Source organism: Danio aesculapii, chromosome 7 (genome assembly GCF_903798145.1).
Source record: "Danio aesculapii chromosome 7, fDanAes4.1, whole genome shotgun sequence".
Classification (NCBI taxonomy): Eukaryota; Metazoa; Chordata; class Actinopteri; order Cypriniformes; family Danionidae; genus Danio; species Danio aesculapii.
Window position 1 is genome coordinate 36,106,531 of NC_079441.1, and position 15,969 is coordinate 36,122,499.

Here is a 15,969-nt window from a genome sequence, read left to right on the forward strand (position 1 = left end):
TAGACGAGCTCTCTCTTCTCCACGACCGCCTCGAAAGGTAATAAGCGAACTATATATTTAGCGAAATCGTTTTCAAACAGGCTGGATGGGATGCTTTCGCGCAGCTGAAGAGTTGCGCTGTGAAGCACGAGCGCTTCCTCTGTCTGCCGGTCGCGCGGTGAGAGAGTGAAGGAGAGGTGGGTGCGAGACCGAGAGGGACAGAGAGCGCGAGTTATGATAGAGCAGAGCACTGGCCAATAGAAGAGCAGAGGGGTGGGGCTCGGGATTTCTCACCGTTCTGCATGGGCCCTTAAAGTTTGTTTGTTCGCTGAATGCGGCGTGTGATGAAAACGTGTTACTGATCCCGTTCGGCAATAATCAGACGAATCTGATTTGGGACATCTGATATATTCTTTGGACTTTCGAGACGCCGAAAGTTGCCATTACGCACGAAACTCGGCTGACCGACCTACTTTAACACCGTTGCCTTGAGGAAAGAGAGCGGCTTGTGAGAAACGGTGCGCTTGCAGTCATCCAGGAGCTGAATTACAGCAACTTTAATGCCAATCACAAACCAGGATACGCGATACGCTCCGAAACGTCAAGCCACGGAAAACGCTCTGGAAGGTCTTTGGCAGGGAGTTTGAGTCTCCGGACACTTTTGGGTGAATTGCAACTTTTGAGCGCCACTTTGATGCCCAGAAAGATCAAAAGATACGGTTGGTCTTTCGAAAGAGAAATTGACATTCCTGTAGTGGCTAAGTTAAGCTCTAACGTGGCCACCAGATGGTTGCTAAGAAGGGTTAAACTGTATCTAAAGGGAGTTGGAAAATCCAGCCTTTCTTCCTCACGGATCAACTCATTGGGTGGGAGCAGCAAGAGAGACAAGAGTCCCCAGCAAATCAGCGGCTAATTGATTAAAGAGACTTCATTTGAATAGGGGGCTGGCAAGGTGCCAATCGCCTTTCAGAGGACCCCCCACCCCCCTCCCTTCCATGATTAATCGCGAGGCATTATTGATAATCATAACAGGACACATGCGCGGTGGATGGGCTCGATTTCCGTAATTTTGAGCAGATTTGATAGTAATTTTTTATTCTTTCGTGGCTGATGCGTGAGCCAGCATGTCGCGGAGGAAACAAGCGAAGCCGCAGCATTTCCAGTCCGACTCGCAGCTGGTCCTAGCCGAGCACAATGGTGAGTTCAAACCCTTATTACACACAGCAACTCACTTTACACTATTTTCACAAAGGATTTATAACTTTATTTTAATTATTGTTGGTTTTAACATTTTTTGAGTGAATCCTCCTTGTTTTTAATCCCAGGCAAGGAACTGGTCATCGTATTCTCGCTTTATAGCTAATATTTATGCTGCTGAAAGGACTGCTGTATTTTTTAAGTACAGTTGAAAACTTTTAGACTCCTCGTGCTATCGTCAGAAATCAGTTTGTGCGCAACACAAAGGCACTTTTAAGCATGTTCTGTGTGATTGTTCAATGAGCAAACATATTTGTGCAATTATTGTTTATTTATTAACAAGTTGGTTTCAAGTTGTAACATAGGTGACGTTTGCGCGTTACTTTTTTAAGGTTTTCAAATTTCTCCATACGGCATTTATTGGCAAAAGTTAAAACTCATCGAATTAGTTTGGTTCTGGCCCGTTTAAGTTGCCCACACAAGTGGGGATTCGCATGGTTTCAGCTTTTCCCCCTCCTCCTCTCTTGTGTTGCATCTCTAGACCTCAGTACCGCCAAAAACACACCGAAACGACATTAAACCTATTAATTAAACAGTTCTTTTCTTTTGTGTATAGTTTTACACAGTGTTATTTCAGTGGCACACTGTCCCTGTCGCGCTCCGTTATCGAAAATTATATAATGCGACCTTTTATAAACGTGTTGGATAAATCAACGAAAAATTTTTATTAAAAGTATTTTACTAATATTTATCAGGTTTTTTAAACTTTATAAGAGGTCAATTGTAAACAGAATCAAACTTAGACAGCATGTAGTCACAGGCGATCGAACAACGAAATCACAACATAATCTCATGTAATCGAGCTTTTCCATTATGACTTCATACTTATATAATTTCGGTTCTTTTTGCGTCATATTAATTTCCGTCTTATACAATAGACGGATTTTGAAAACACGCTTTAATATTTTCAGGTTCAGTTGTTTTTAAATGCGTTTCAAAAAGAGATTTATAATCAAGAGATGACTTACTAAACTGTGCCATGTAGTTTCCGACACACTCTTCCACACTGTGACAAAACACATCTCTCATAGCCTACCTTGCGTTGACAACTTTTAAAGCATCAGTTTATACACATTTAGGATAAACAAAAGTCCAAAAATTATGATTTTATTATTTTGCTTTGAATAATTATGTAACGACATGAACCTAATTATGAGTATGTTTTTTCTAATAGCATATGCTCTCATGCTAAATTTAATTCATGTATAATAGTTTTTAATGTGAGATTTCATCTTCAAGTCAGACAGGCAGTGACTAAAGGTTTTGCAAGAGTCATTGACTGCAAATTTAAGTCTTATAGGCTACCTGTTTTACTACTTCTAAACTGCACATATCAAAGGCGGTCTCACTTCTATAAAAAGAATAGAAAGGGCACACTGAACATTTTGATCACTTAGTGTCTTGTTTGAACCGTTTTAAAACGAGTGTGTCGGGGGAACTGTCCTATCTCTTGCTTAACTCAGCGTTTTGTAAGCTATCATGTTTCTGATTAGAATGGGACCTCTGAAGGGGTAAGGATTTACTTTCATATCGAAACTACATCCTACTAATTTTCTTTTTAAAAATATCTACTTTAATTGGTTTTATTTTAAATATTCCGTTCTGGATTATGTGATTTATCAGAAGTGACATACTTGTATGCAAAAGAGAAAGTATGCTATAGAAATATAGCACTATTCTTTGAATGACGGACTGCGGCTATAAGATTCATAAAGACATTAATGACTGGCACATCGCGATTATTAATACTTCAGTTAGTACTTGAATTCAGCATTATGTTTACGCTTTCCATCTTCACTTTAAATCGACCAATCAAGTCTTCTGAATAAAAGTAATATAAACTGCTTTTCATTCAATTTCATGGGCCGCTGTGGACACCAGTTGCTATTAGAAGGCAGAACTTTCAGAGGCTTTCTTTAACGTGTTGATGTTCGTTTATATGAAATATAAATATATACAAATTTATCAGTAGTATTAATTAGTCTAAATCATCCACAGCATTTTGTAAAAAAAATATTTTCGCGGATCTAATTGCTGAGATGCAATAATAAGTACATCCTCTTATTTTAACATACAACCCTCTCAATTTGAGAACGTGCATGTGCGTAAATCAGCTCGATGTTATTAAAAATTAATACGAGAACAGGCCCAGATTTGCAAAAGTAGTTTTTTATCGTCTTCCGTACTAAATACATTTAAAGGTGAAGTTTATGTGATTAGTGCTAGAATTTCAGAAACGGAAAAACAAATCTTCAAAATCATGTCGTTGCTGGATTTTCCCGTTCAAATTTAATTATGAATTGAATAGCAGTGTTTGTCAACCGCTGTCATCTGACCAAGTCCACATTTTCGCAAAAAAAACAAACAAACAAACAAAAAAATAGCTCATTCAAAGCAAGAGGCGAACTGAATTTTTAGCGTACATTGATATATTGCTATATTTTTAACTTCAACATTTCTTAATACCGTTTTGTTCTTCTTAACTTTCAGTGTAAGGCAAAACTTAATATGTACAGAAAAAAAACTTCCATTTAGAGTCTGCTCTCCTGAGGAAAACTTAAAGCAGAGAAGCTGATTTTCTCCCAATGCTTTGCGGCCTGTGTGAGGAATTAGAAAGCAGTATTACGGTTAGTCTGAGGTGAGAAGTCTGTCCCTGTTGGCCTGTCACTGAGGGTGGGATGTAGAGCTTTTTTAACCTTTGCCAGGCTCCCTCTGTGGGGAGGCGAGGAGAGATCAGGTCACGGTGTGTTCATGTGTACCATGTCTCTGACCTCCACCATGCTGTGCTATAGCCAGCCAAACAGGGGCTCTTACTTTTTTTCCTGGGGTGTGTGTGTGTGTGTGTGTGTGTGAGGAGGTGGGGGTGATGTGGATTGAGATCAATGTTGCTGCTTTCCCCTTTCACCTCAGCAAATTTGCCACACACCCACCCAGAGAGACTGTCAAGGGAGGTCCCCCTTCCAAACACACACACACACACATACAAGCATCGCAAACAACAGGGATTTCACATCTTGTCATTTTGCCAGTGTTTATGTAGTGGATGTTTTGGAAGTGTTTTCGATGTCCGAGATTTTTTTTTTTTTAAGTCTTCTCTCACACTCATCCTTTTAAGAGCATGTCGTGTGAATTGAGGATGAGGGCTTGGTGACCAGCAGAGAAGTCTTTCCCAGGCACACCATCTAGTGTTCAGTGGGAAGTTTTCTATGGCTTGAGAGAGAAAGTGAGGGAGGGACGCAAAAGGAAAGCAGGAAAGTTGAGGGCGGGTGGAAGACAGTAAGGGACACAGAAGAAGGTTGTGAGTGAACGATAACTCACTCTTGGAAGTCACAACTAGCAAGTCGTCTGCAGCTGAGAAAAGTAAAGTAGACATTACAAATTATTCTCATTTATCCTCTCTTTTTTTCAAGTTATTCTTTTTTTATTTTTGTACTAACCACATCACCAGCTTTCACTTCTTTCTTTGTCTTGATTTGCTTGGGATGAGATCTTTGACCTTGCTCTGTAGCATGCCGATGATGACCCAAAGCCATCACACTGTAAAGAAATGTTCTCATCAAATCTAGCTCTGCCTTACTAATCTACAGCTCATCACACAGCCGTGCACAATAGCTTTCACAAATTACCTTCATTTCTTGCTCTCTATCTACTGTACACTGTTCATACACACATATGGCTTTGTAAGCAGCCCATTGCGTACTGTAGTTTAGGTAGAATCAATTTTATATTAAAGCTTTTCTAGAAATATATTTCAACATATTCTTTTTGATTGAAATTAATTATTTCAAATGTTGTGTGCTTTATATGAATTTATTTTAGTTGGTAAGTTGCTAATTTACCTCAATTCATTCTATTAGTTAATTTATTTTCCTATTATTTTAGATTTGTGCCAATGTTTTTGTGCGTAGTAAAACACAAACTTTACTTGAAGGCCAAAGGTTATGTCAAATGTCTCTTTGATGCGATATGACATTAGTTTTCTTCATCATTCATTTGTCATATAATTACCGTCATGTCATTGTTTGGAAATTGATAGTTCAGAAGTCATCATTGTAGCAAATATATTTCTGAAGAAAACAATCTGAAAATTAAAATAAAGAAATCTCTGTAAATGAGGATGAAGTCAACAGTTGATTACATTTGAATTTTCAATAATGTAACTTTTCATATACATTTTTAAGAATATATTAAAAGATCTATGTATAGATTTTTTTTACTTTACTGTAAATTATTTTCAAAGACCCCCCACCACCACCACCCCTATTGTAATAAGTTCCGTGCAGTAAATATACACTGAGACAGAGAGAAAAAAATGTTTGTTAATATAAATGTTTTTTAATTTTGTGATAAGATTGACTGAGTACAAAATTTTGTAACCGAAAGCAAAGGTCTTCAACAGGTTGTGCTATATATCTCATTACTGTAAATGAACAAGTGACTGTTAATGTGCATTAATATTACTATTCATATTATTATTAACAAACTATTTTATTATTATTATATCAGTATTGATAGGTTGATTGTATACATTTTTATTTTGGTTTTGTTTTTGAAAAATAATTAGTTTTATGTGTGTGATGTGATCTGAACTTAAATTCCTAATTCCCTCCCATTAAATAAACTTTTTCTCTTTCGTTATCATCAGCTCAACGTATTTTAATATGAACAATTTTCATCCAAAAAAAAGTTGACTTTTCCCCGTCTGGCCAACACATCGTTTGTGTGAGACACGGCTTTACTGTCATGGCAACTTTAACGTTATCTGATGTTCCAGCTCAGAGAGACACAGGGGGAAGATAATCCCTGAATTAAACAGAATCTGCTTTAGAGCCAGCCGTGATGAGCAGGCTGGGCCCTCGCCCCTCTCCCCTGCTCTGACACTCCCATGCTGGGGAACAATGGGGAGCCATCCTGTCTCTCCACAGGGCTGGGACACACTTCTTGCAGGGGTTTCATTTGCAAATGAATCTCCACGCTGATGAAAATGTTGAGAGCAAAGCCCCACAATGAGTGGGACTCATAGAGAATTGCAATTTGTAAATCAACTTGTATGTTAAACAGCATGATTTTTGAGGGACAAAAAGAGAGGAGGTGGGGTGAGAAAGAATGAGGAAACTGGAGAAAGGCCACAGCCCTAGTTGAAGGGAAGGAGGGAACATAACAGTTTTCCTCACTTTGCTTTTCAATTCTTGTGGTTCTTTTTTTTCCAGAAAAATCTCAAAACCTGTTCCACTGTATAATTTAAGTAAAATTATCATGCGTTTTAGCACGTGATATTATTACTGTACACAAGCTTTATTTGAGTAAGCAAAAGATTTTCTTAGTTATTCAAGCGTTCAGTAATTTTTGTATTAATAGGCTTGCATTTTAAAACGTTTGCACAAATGATCACCTTAAATAGTTGCTAATATTCCAGTTGACCACAAAATTATTTAGTATTATGAATCATTTTATACAACTTTTTAGGTTAAGATGATCATGCAATTATTTCATTTATGCTCAGCCTGGTAGGAGTGCGTTTCGGAGCTTCTGCTGGGTGCATAGCAATCTGAATGCCAAAGGCTTACTTGTTCCTGTCAGATCCTGATTGCAGGCTGACTGGATACAAATTAGTTTAGTGACAGGGATAACCTGTCCAAGATGCCTGCAGTTGGTTGAAAATGAGCAAAGTTGACAGCAAATTGAAAGTCTAATAAGTCCTTCAAATGGTTGATTTGTGCCTAGTGGACATGTAGACATTGAGGAGTATGAAATATTGGAAATCAATGACCCTCTATGAAATTTCATTAGGGCCCATTGTTCTCAGTTCATAGTATTTTATGTTTTGATGGATTATCTGAAGAAAATGATTACCTAAGGTGGTTGAATTGATGGGACTTTGATACACATCTTCAAAGATCACTTTTAAGCAATATTGTAAAAGTGCTATTGATTTTGTCTCTTTTCTTATCCTATTTCATCATAGCTCTACATAGTGTGGAGGCCTTTTTCTTGGTTTTACTTGGTATTTGTCTCTTTTCTTTTTTGATGGTTGTTTTTGAACGTATGAGGAGGATAAGCATTAAACTGATTAACAGAAGATTAACAACAAAAGAATTTGAACAGATAAAGCTGCTTCTTCAGATACAAAACATCTCTAATCGCTAATCCCCCTGTTCCCCCCTCTTATTTTCTTCTACAGGGGACACAGAGACCAACCCGGACGACTCCCCCTGTAAAGACTCGGGTGCCCATGTCTGCAGCAGATGTTGCGCAGAGTTCTTTGAACTATCGGATCTTGAACAACACCAGAAGAATTGCACTAAGAATCAATTAGTTCTAATTGTGAATGAAAATCCAGTGTCTCCTTCCGGAACCTTCTCCCCAGGCTCCTCTCCTCATAATCCTGATGAGCAGATGAATGATACAACTAATAACACAGATCAACCAGAGTTGACTGACCTTTTGGAGCAAAACGTACTTGACAAAGAGGAGGCCATGGACACAGAGATGTCAGGAGTCTCTGCACCACACAATGATGGAAATGGTCGTATGGCAGGTGGCAGCCCACTCAGTGGTGTTGGAACTGGCCATGGAACGCTGGGCAGCACTGGGTCCAATCTGGGGAGCTCTGTCATCTCTGCCTCACTACCTCAGCTGGGTAACTTGACTGAGCTGGGCAATTTTTCCATGATCAACAGCAATGTCATTATTGAAAACCTACAGAGCACCAAAGTGGCTGTGGCCCAGTTCTCTCAAGAGACCCGAGCGACAGGGGGGCAAAGGGTGGCTGTGCCAGCCCTTATGGAGCAGCTCTTGGCCCTGCAGCAGCAGCAGATTCACCAGCTACAGCTCATAGAGCAGATTCGTCACCAGATTCTTCTGCTAGCCTCACAGTCACCTGAGCTACAAGCGCCACCTAGTTCTTCCCCTGTGACCTTAGGTTCAGGTACTAGCCCACTAACCACTCTTAGTTCCCATTTGTCTCAGCAGTTGGCAGCTGCCGCAGGGTTAGCACAGAGCATAGCTAGCCAGTCTGCGAGCATTAGCAGTTTGAAACAGATGGCTAATGTTGCGCAGCTACCTCAGAGCAATTCCAGTGTGGGAGAGTCATCTCAAAGCCTTGCAGCACCAGGGCCTGCTCCAGTTAATGCCCAGCCTTCAGAAAAGAGGCCAGGCAATGCAGGAAGCTTGCATCCTCCATTAGGAAACCCATCACTTGCAAAGTCATCCACACCAGCCTTTGCAATGGGAAGCCTTTTAAATCCTGTGGCTAATACTCTTCTACCTCAGCCCCCACCAGGCAACCCAATATTTTCCAGTGCACTCCCGAGCGTCGGTTCCACAGTTGAGGATCTTAACTCACTGGCTGCACTGGCTCAGCAAAGAAAAGGCAAGCCACCCAATGTTTCTTCTTTTGAACCGAAGAGTAGCTCTGAGGACACATTTTTCAAGCATAAATGCAGGTTTTGTGGCAAGGTGTTTGGTAGTGACAGTGCACTGCAGATTCACTTACGTTCTCATACAGGTGAAAGGCCATATAAATGCAACATATGTGGCAACCGCTTTTCCACTCGTGGTAACTTGAAGGTTCATTTTCAGCGCCATAAAGAGAAGTATCCACACATTCAGATGAACCCATACCCTGTCCCAGAACATCTAGACAATATTCCAACGAGTACCGGCATTCCCTATGGTATGTCTATGCCCCCTGAGAAGCCAGTGACCAGCTGGTTGGATAGTAAACCTGTTCTGTCCACTCTGACATCTTCTGTTGGCATGTTGCTTCCACCAACTATACCAAGTCTGCCTCCGTTTATAAAAAAGGAAGAGAATAACTCACTGGCTATAAGCAGCCCTTCTCATTCTGCTAAAAGCGACTCAGGTCCTGCTGACACACCCATGAAGAATACAGATAGTGTGTTGGAGGAAGTTGAGAGCACAATCCTGCCTACCTCAAATGGAAAAGCTGAAGAAAACAACCAGTCCTCCAGTTTATTAAATCACATGAGCTCTGCGGTGGAGGGTACAATAGAGTACACCACCTCTAACAGCCCTCCGATGGCCACTAACCCACTCATGCCTCTGATGTCAGAACAGTTCAAAGCTAAATTTCCTTTTGGGGGTCTTCTCGATCCTCTCCAAGGCTCAGAAACATCAAAACTTCAACAACTTGTTGAGAACATCGACAGGAAAGTGGCAGACCCTAATGAGTGTGTTATCTGCCATCGTATTCTTAGTTGCCAGAGTGCACTGAAAATGCACTACCGCACACACACCGGGGAGAGGCCTTTCAAATGTAAAGTGTGTGGTCGTGCCTTCACCACCAAGGGCAACCTCAAGACTCATTACAGTGTCCATCGAGCTATGCCGCCACTGAGAGTTCAGCATTCATGTCCTATTTGCCAGAAGAAGTTCACAAATGCTGTGGTATTACAGCAGCACATTCGCATGCACATGGGTGGCCAGATCCCCAACACCCCACTTCCTGACAATTATCCAGAATCCATGGGATCCGATGCTGGATCTTTTGATGAGAGAAACATTGATGATCTTGACAACTTCTCTGATGACAACATGGAAGGAATTGAGGATGGACCTGACAGCAGCATTCCAGACACACCAAAGTCAGTTGATGCATCTCAAGACAGCCTCTGTTCATCTCCTACTTTACAGGAGTCATTTGGCATGGACGAGAGGATCCAGGAGAAGAGTGCCAACAATGGAGCAGGAGAGGAAGTGCAGTATGATCAAGGGAAATCAGTGGAGAACGGTTTAGTGGAAGGAGACAGATTCACAAATGACTCCTCTTCACTTGGAGGTGACATTGAAAGCCAAAGTGTCGGAAGTCCAGCTGTCTCTGAATCTACCTCTTCCATGCAAGCTCCGTCACCCTCTAATGGTATATTCCAACAGCAAAAGTCTCCTAGTATGGAAGATAGGCACCAAAGGGCATTGTCATTGGAGCACATTAGTGCAGGTCTCATGCATTCTAATTCTGCCAGTCCTGGAGCTCTGGATCTTACTTCTGTTAACTCATCTAAAGATCCAATTAGCATGCTTTTCCCCTTCCGTGAGCGAGGCACCTTGAAAAATACAGCATGTGATATCTGTGGCAAGACATTTGCCTGCCAGAGTGCCTTGGACATCCATTACCGAAGCCATACCAAAGAGAGACCATTTATTTGCACAGTATGCAACCGGGGCTTTTCCACCAAGGGGAACTTGAAGCAACATATGCTGACCCACCAGATGCGAGATTTGCCCTCCCAACTCTTTGAGCCCAACACCAGTCTTGCCTCCAGTCTTGCCTCCAGCCCAACTCCTTCCCTTCTGTCTGTTGGACCCTTGTCCTCCATGATGAAAACTGAGGTCAATGGCTTTCTGCATGGTCTTCAACCTGAAGTAAAAGACTTGCCCCCGGCACTGGTGACCTCTTCTGCTTCCACCTCTCCAGTACTTTCGACCGCTCCACCACGGAGGACGCCTAAGCAGCACTTCTGTACCACTTGTGGGAAGACATTTTCTTCCTCTAGTGCTCTGCAAATCCATGAGAGAACCCATACGGGAGAGAAGCCCTTTGCCTGCACTATATGTGGGCGAGCATTTACCACAAAAGGAAATCTCAAGGTAATTACTACTTTATATAATCTAATATTATTTTTCTTTGGTTTTTAAAATATATTATTTGACCATTTTCCTTGATATACATTTGTTATTCATGTTTGTGAAAAGCAAGACAAAATGAGTGTTGATTGTATCAACCAGTATCGATGAGGAAAAATAAGTCAAATGCGTTTAGAATTAAAATAGGTGAAAGCAAGAAAAAAAACTCACTGCAAATGTGTATATATATATATATATATATATATATATATATATATATATATATATATATATATATATATATATATACAGTTGAAGTCAGAATTATTAGCCCCTGAATTATTACCCCCCATGTTTCCATAATAGTTTTAATAACTAATTTCTAACAACTGATTTATTTTATCTTTGCCATGATGACAGTAAATAATATTTTACTAGATATTTTTCAAGACACTTCTATACAGCTTAAAGTGACATTTAAAGGCTTAACTAGGTTAATTAGATTAACTGGGCAGGTTAGGGAAATTAGGCAAGTTATTGTATAACGATGGTTTGTTCCGTAGATTATTGGAAAAAAATATATAGCTTAAAGGGGCTAATAATTATGACCTTAAAATGGTTTTTAAAAAATGTAAAACTGCTTTTATTCTAGCCGAAATAAAACAAATAAGATGAGAAAAAATATTATGAGACATACTGTGAAAATGTCCTTGCTCTGTTCAGATATGATATGACATATATGCCATCTGAAATTTTCTTCTAAATTGAGAATTTTACCCAGGTTCCTGTGTGTAGGTTTTGTTATTTCACTTTTATGGTAAAGAATAGTTTTTGTGTGTGTGCGTGTGTTTGAAGTAAAATAACTGAACATAAATATAGGAGGCTGAGAAAAATGCTAATTTTATAAGAAAATTTCATATGGCACTTATATATATATATATATATATATATATATATATATATATATATATATATATATATATATATATATATATATATATATATAATACATATATTCATATCTGAACTCTTCATCATATCTATCTATCTATCTATCTATCTATCTATCTATATATATATATATATATATATATATATATATATATATATATATATATATATATATATATATATATTTATATATATATATATATATATATATATATATATATATATATACATATACATATACACACAAATAATAAAAGGGAAAGTGGAAATGTTGAGTCATCTCATTAATATGAATATTAGGCTGAAAGCTGAACAAGAAACTAGTGGAACATAGCCAGGAATGCTTCACATAACAGCCTTTAACCACAGTTACCAGTGGCAAGCACCCGTAAATGTGGTACGCTAACTATTTTTCCATTGTTTTCTCAAGAAAAAAGTTAGAAATAAATATATATTTACATAAATAGGTCTAGCATTCAGATAAACATTATAACTCCTATAAGATTTATGTGATTTTTATGATAATCTAAAATTTCAGGAAGGATTGTAAACATTAAACTTTGTATTTTTTCTTCTAAATAAGAAGTTAATTAAAAATACTTTTTAATCAAGACTATTACAAAATACAGATTCAAAATAATGTTCATTAGTCTATTACCTAAAATCCAAAGGAATAATATTTTAGATCTGTGTAAAAGGTATGTAAGGATATGTAAATTACACTAAAGGTGCAAAGGTATAACAATTAAACAAGGTACTCCTCCCTCATCCCCGAATGTACTGCATGCTTCAAGGGTGAACTGGGGGCAACTGTCAGATACAATACTGTCCAGCACAATGAGAGTGGACAGTGCAATTTTCTCAGAAAACACGTCTACCACATGCCCTTTGTTTCATATGCAGACCACCATTCTCACTGAGTGAGCGTTACAACATTTTAACCTTGTTTTAATAATTAGACAAATGCTGCTTCCAGTGGGCCTATTTTAATACTAATTATTATAGTACTACTCCTCTTTTTCCATTGCATCATCTCACGTGTTATTCATTTTAATGTTTCCAAAAAATTTAAATCTTGCAGCTCTCATTATCCTTTGTTTTTATACTCTCTAATCCCTTTTCTTCCATTTTCTTTTTTTTTCTCTCTCTCTCTAGGTGCATATGGGTACCCACATGTGGAACAGTGCTCCTGCACGGCGAGGTCGCAGACTTTCGGTAGATGGTCCCATGGCTTTCCTGGGCACCAACCCTGTAAAGTTTCCTGAGCTCTTCCAAAAGGACCTAACCAGCAGGGCCGGAAACGGAGACCCAACCAGCTTCTGGAATCAGTATGCTGCTGCTTTCTCTAACGGCCTCGCCATGAAAACCAACGAGATCTCAGTGATCCAAAATGGAGGCTTGCCCCCTCCACTGTCAGGAAGTGTGGGCAATGGGGGCAGTTCTCCGATCGGAGGCTTGACAGGCAGCATGGAAAAGCTGCATAACTCTGAGCCCAATCCTGCTCTGGCTGGCCTAGAGAAAATGGCCAACACTGAAAACGGGACTCACTTCCGCTTCACACGTTTTATGGAGGACAAGGAGATAGTGACCAACTAGAGAATCTTTTTTTTTTTTTTTTTTGATGTCGATGTTGTTGCGCTCATGAACAAACATAAACTCTTTAACTGGCACACACACACACATGTGCTCTCCAGTATATGCGTCCATGAAAGAGAAGAGCAAGAAAAAAAACTGTATCAGCTTTTGCTTGCCATTAAGACTTTATGAAGAGGAGTTTGAAAAGAACTTGCTTTTTTTGTACAATGTACAACACGTTATAGTTTTATGCAGCTTATTTATTAGTGATTATAACCTTGCTCGAAAACCAAGTGGAAATATTAACAGTTACTTAGTTTTTGTTATTTTCCGTTTTATCAGCAGAGTGAATCTGTATGAGTGTTTTAAAGTGTGCTTTTGAAACTTAGCTTTTCTTGGTAGACGACTTCACCATGGCATTAAATTATTTTCTATCTGTAGTATGTGTTAACAAAACTTGATGTTCATGTAATGATTTAGAGCTTAAAAAGTGCAACGTAAGGCTGTAAATACTGTACACTTATCTGTGCTAGATGGTTTACAAGCTGTGTAGAAACTTTTCTCTGAGAAATATCAACATTTCATAAATCCAGGGACATAGGTTAGTCCTTTTCTCTCTGTCTTAAAGTGAAAAAGAAAAAAAGAAAAGTGGAAAAAAGTGGTTTTCACTTCAGCTGTTTTGTTTAGACCTTAGTATTTACGTTTTGCTTTTTACTGCATTTCAAACTCTTTATTTGTGCTTTTAGGGTACAAAGCTTAAACGGTTGTTAAATGACAACATGAAGAGAGGTCCACACTTATGAATGGGACGGGAAAATTCAAAATGCCTTGTGGTTTAAGATTTGCTGGGCTTACAAGCTGCTGCTAGGTACTAGCGTCTGTGTTTGACATCGACTGCACATCATGTGTTGACGCGCCATATACTTTTTTTTCTTTCCGGATGTGGAGCAACAAATTCCTTTACAACAATTGTACATATAGTCTTACTCGAAGACAAAGTCCATCTCGGCCAGGGGACAAAATGATGATAGTGTTTTTATAAATATTATATAAATATATATATATGGACTGTTACATGCACTTTCTTGAAAAGTTGGAAGATCTTTTAGGGCCCAGTTTCTCTACAGTTTAATACCTACTAACAACTACGTTACTGTAATTCTTTACTCTAATAATCAAATACATCAGTTTTCCAAAAGAAAAAGTGTCGGCCTTGATGATTTATTTGTTTCTCTTTCTCTCTCTCTCTCTCTCTCTTTCGGGTTTGTTCATCCATCTTAAGTGTTTAAATTATGTAAGTATTTTTTTCATTTAAAAATGTTGCCCAGTCGATATCCTGTTTTTACCTCGGGTAGAATTTCTTTTGGCTGATGGACTATGGATTTCTTCTCCCGACAGAGTGCATTAAACGTGTGAAATGTTAATCCAAAGTCGGTTACATATTTAACTTCAACGTGTCAGACCGCGTCCGTCAGGATGCAAATGCAATTACAGAGCGCTTCATTAAAACACATGCAGCTCGGCTGTAAGTCACATTTCTGAGTTCATCATTCTGCCTCTTGACAGGCTTCAGCATCTTTAATTAAACAATCGATCGTTTTAGAAGCCCCTTTCTTTCAGCGTTTGTTTAGATGGATTGGTTCACCGTTCCTGTCTCATAAGGGAAAGTTTTCAAGTAGGTTAAGCCGTTTTCTTCAAATGAATAGGGTAGGTTTTTAGATGAATCTGTAAAATTAGGATCCTCCGTAAATGTTATGTTTTATCAAGATTCATCTTTTTGCTTTAGAGGTTACTTTAAAAATGTTATATAGAACAATATTTTAGCACATTCTTCTAATTTTATGCGGCACAAATTAAAAGCGACATTTGCTTCCGCCTCTCCATCTCAAGCAAGGTTTTGTCCTCACCAGCGAAAGCTTAAAATATCCTCATATCCAGGTGCTTTACTGTTATCGTTTTAATATTGATTCTCGGTACTTATTCAGCCACTTTTAAAACATTTAGGCTGTAAACCCTTTAAGTAAATGTCACTGATGAAGAGTGGGCTTTAAAAATCAAAATAATAACCATCAATCTTTCATCGTTTAACATAAAATATATGTCCTGCTTTTCTACCAGCTGCATTTAATTTAACACACCATTGCACTTCCTGAAACGCAGATTCTGTTAATTCGAGGCTCTCATCCTCTCGCCCTACGCCGCCTCCTCCCCGGATTTTATAGCTGGCTAAATTCCCCAATATTTACAAGATCGCGATGCTAAATGACCCTTGCAAACAGTCCGGGAGCGGCAGAGGGTCCCGCCCCTCTCAATCTGTGCTCCCTCTTTGAGGAGCCGCGACAGGCGCTTTGTTTGGACACTTCGTCAGTTTCCGGATTCCGCGGTGACAGAGCGCGCTTTTCATTCACACCGGCGCACTGAAGTTCTCGGTTATGACATTTCTCATGCGGTGTTTCATATAAAAGTGACTTGATTCTCTCTAGTTAAACTTTGCTCTTATGCGAAAACATTTCTTATTTGCGTTAAGTTCGTCAAACGTTTTTACTGGCATTTCTTAATAATGTATTTATTGTTTAAAGTAAATTGATTGTTTCTCTGTTTGTCATTTGCAATGAGTCAAAT

General features: G+C 38.9%; 1 protein-coding gene across 1 annotated transcript; it reads left to right on the top strand.

The window, feature by feature from the left end:
* The first annotated feature begins 320 nt into the window (after window positions 1-320).
* sall1a (spalt-like transcription factor 1a) lies at window positions 321-14,529 on the top strand. The gene is made up of 3 exons (XM_056461789.1): window positions 321-1,176; window positions 7,418-10,845; window positions 12,928-14,529. Exons 1-3 carry the CDS (start codon window positions 1,104-1,106, stop codon window positions 13,366-13,368), a joined length of 3,942 nt encoding a protein of 1,313 aa, XP_056317764.1. The 5' UTR covers window positions 321-1,103; the 3' UTR covers window positions 13,369-14,529.
* Window positions 14,530-15,969: the final 1,440 nt, after the last annotated feature.

Coding starts and splice junctions, on each gene's coding strand:
- sall1a (XM_056461789.1), top strand. CDS start 1,104: ATGTCGCGGAGGAAACAAGCGAAGCCGCAGCATTTCCAGTCCGACTCG. Junction 1,177..7,417: donor GGTCCTAGCCGAGCACAATG/GTGAGTTCAAAC, acceptor TTTCTTCTACAG/GGGACACAGAGACCAACCCG. Junction 10,846..12,927: donor CCACAAAAGGAAATCTCAAG/GTAATTACTACT, acceptor CTCTCTCTCTAG/GTGCATATGGGTACCCACAT.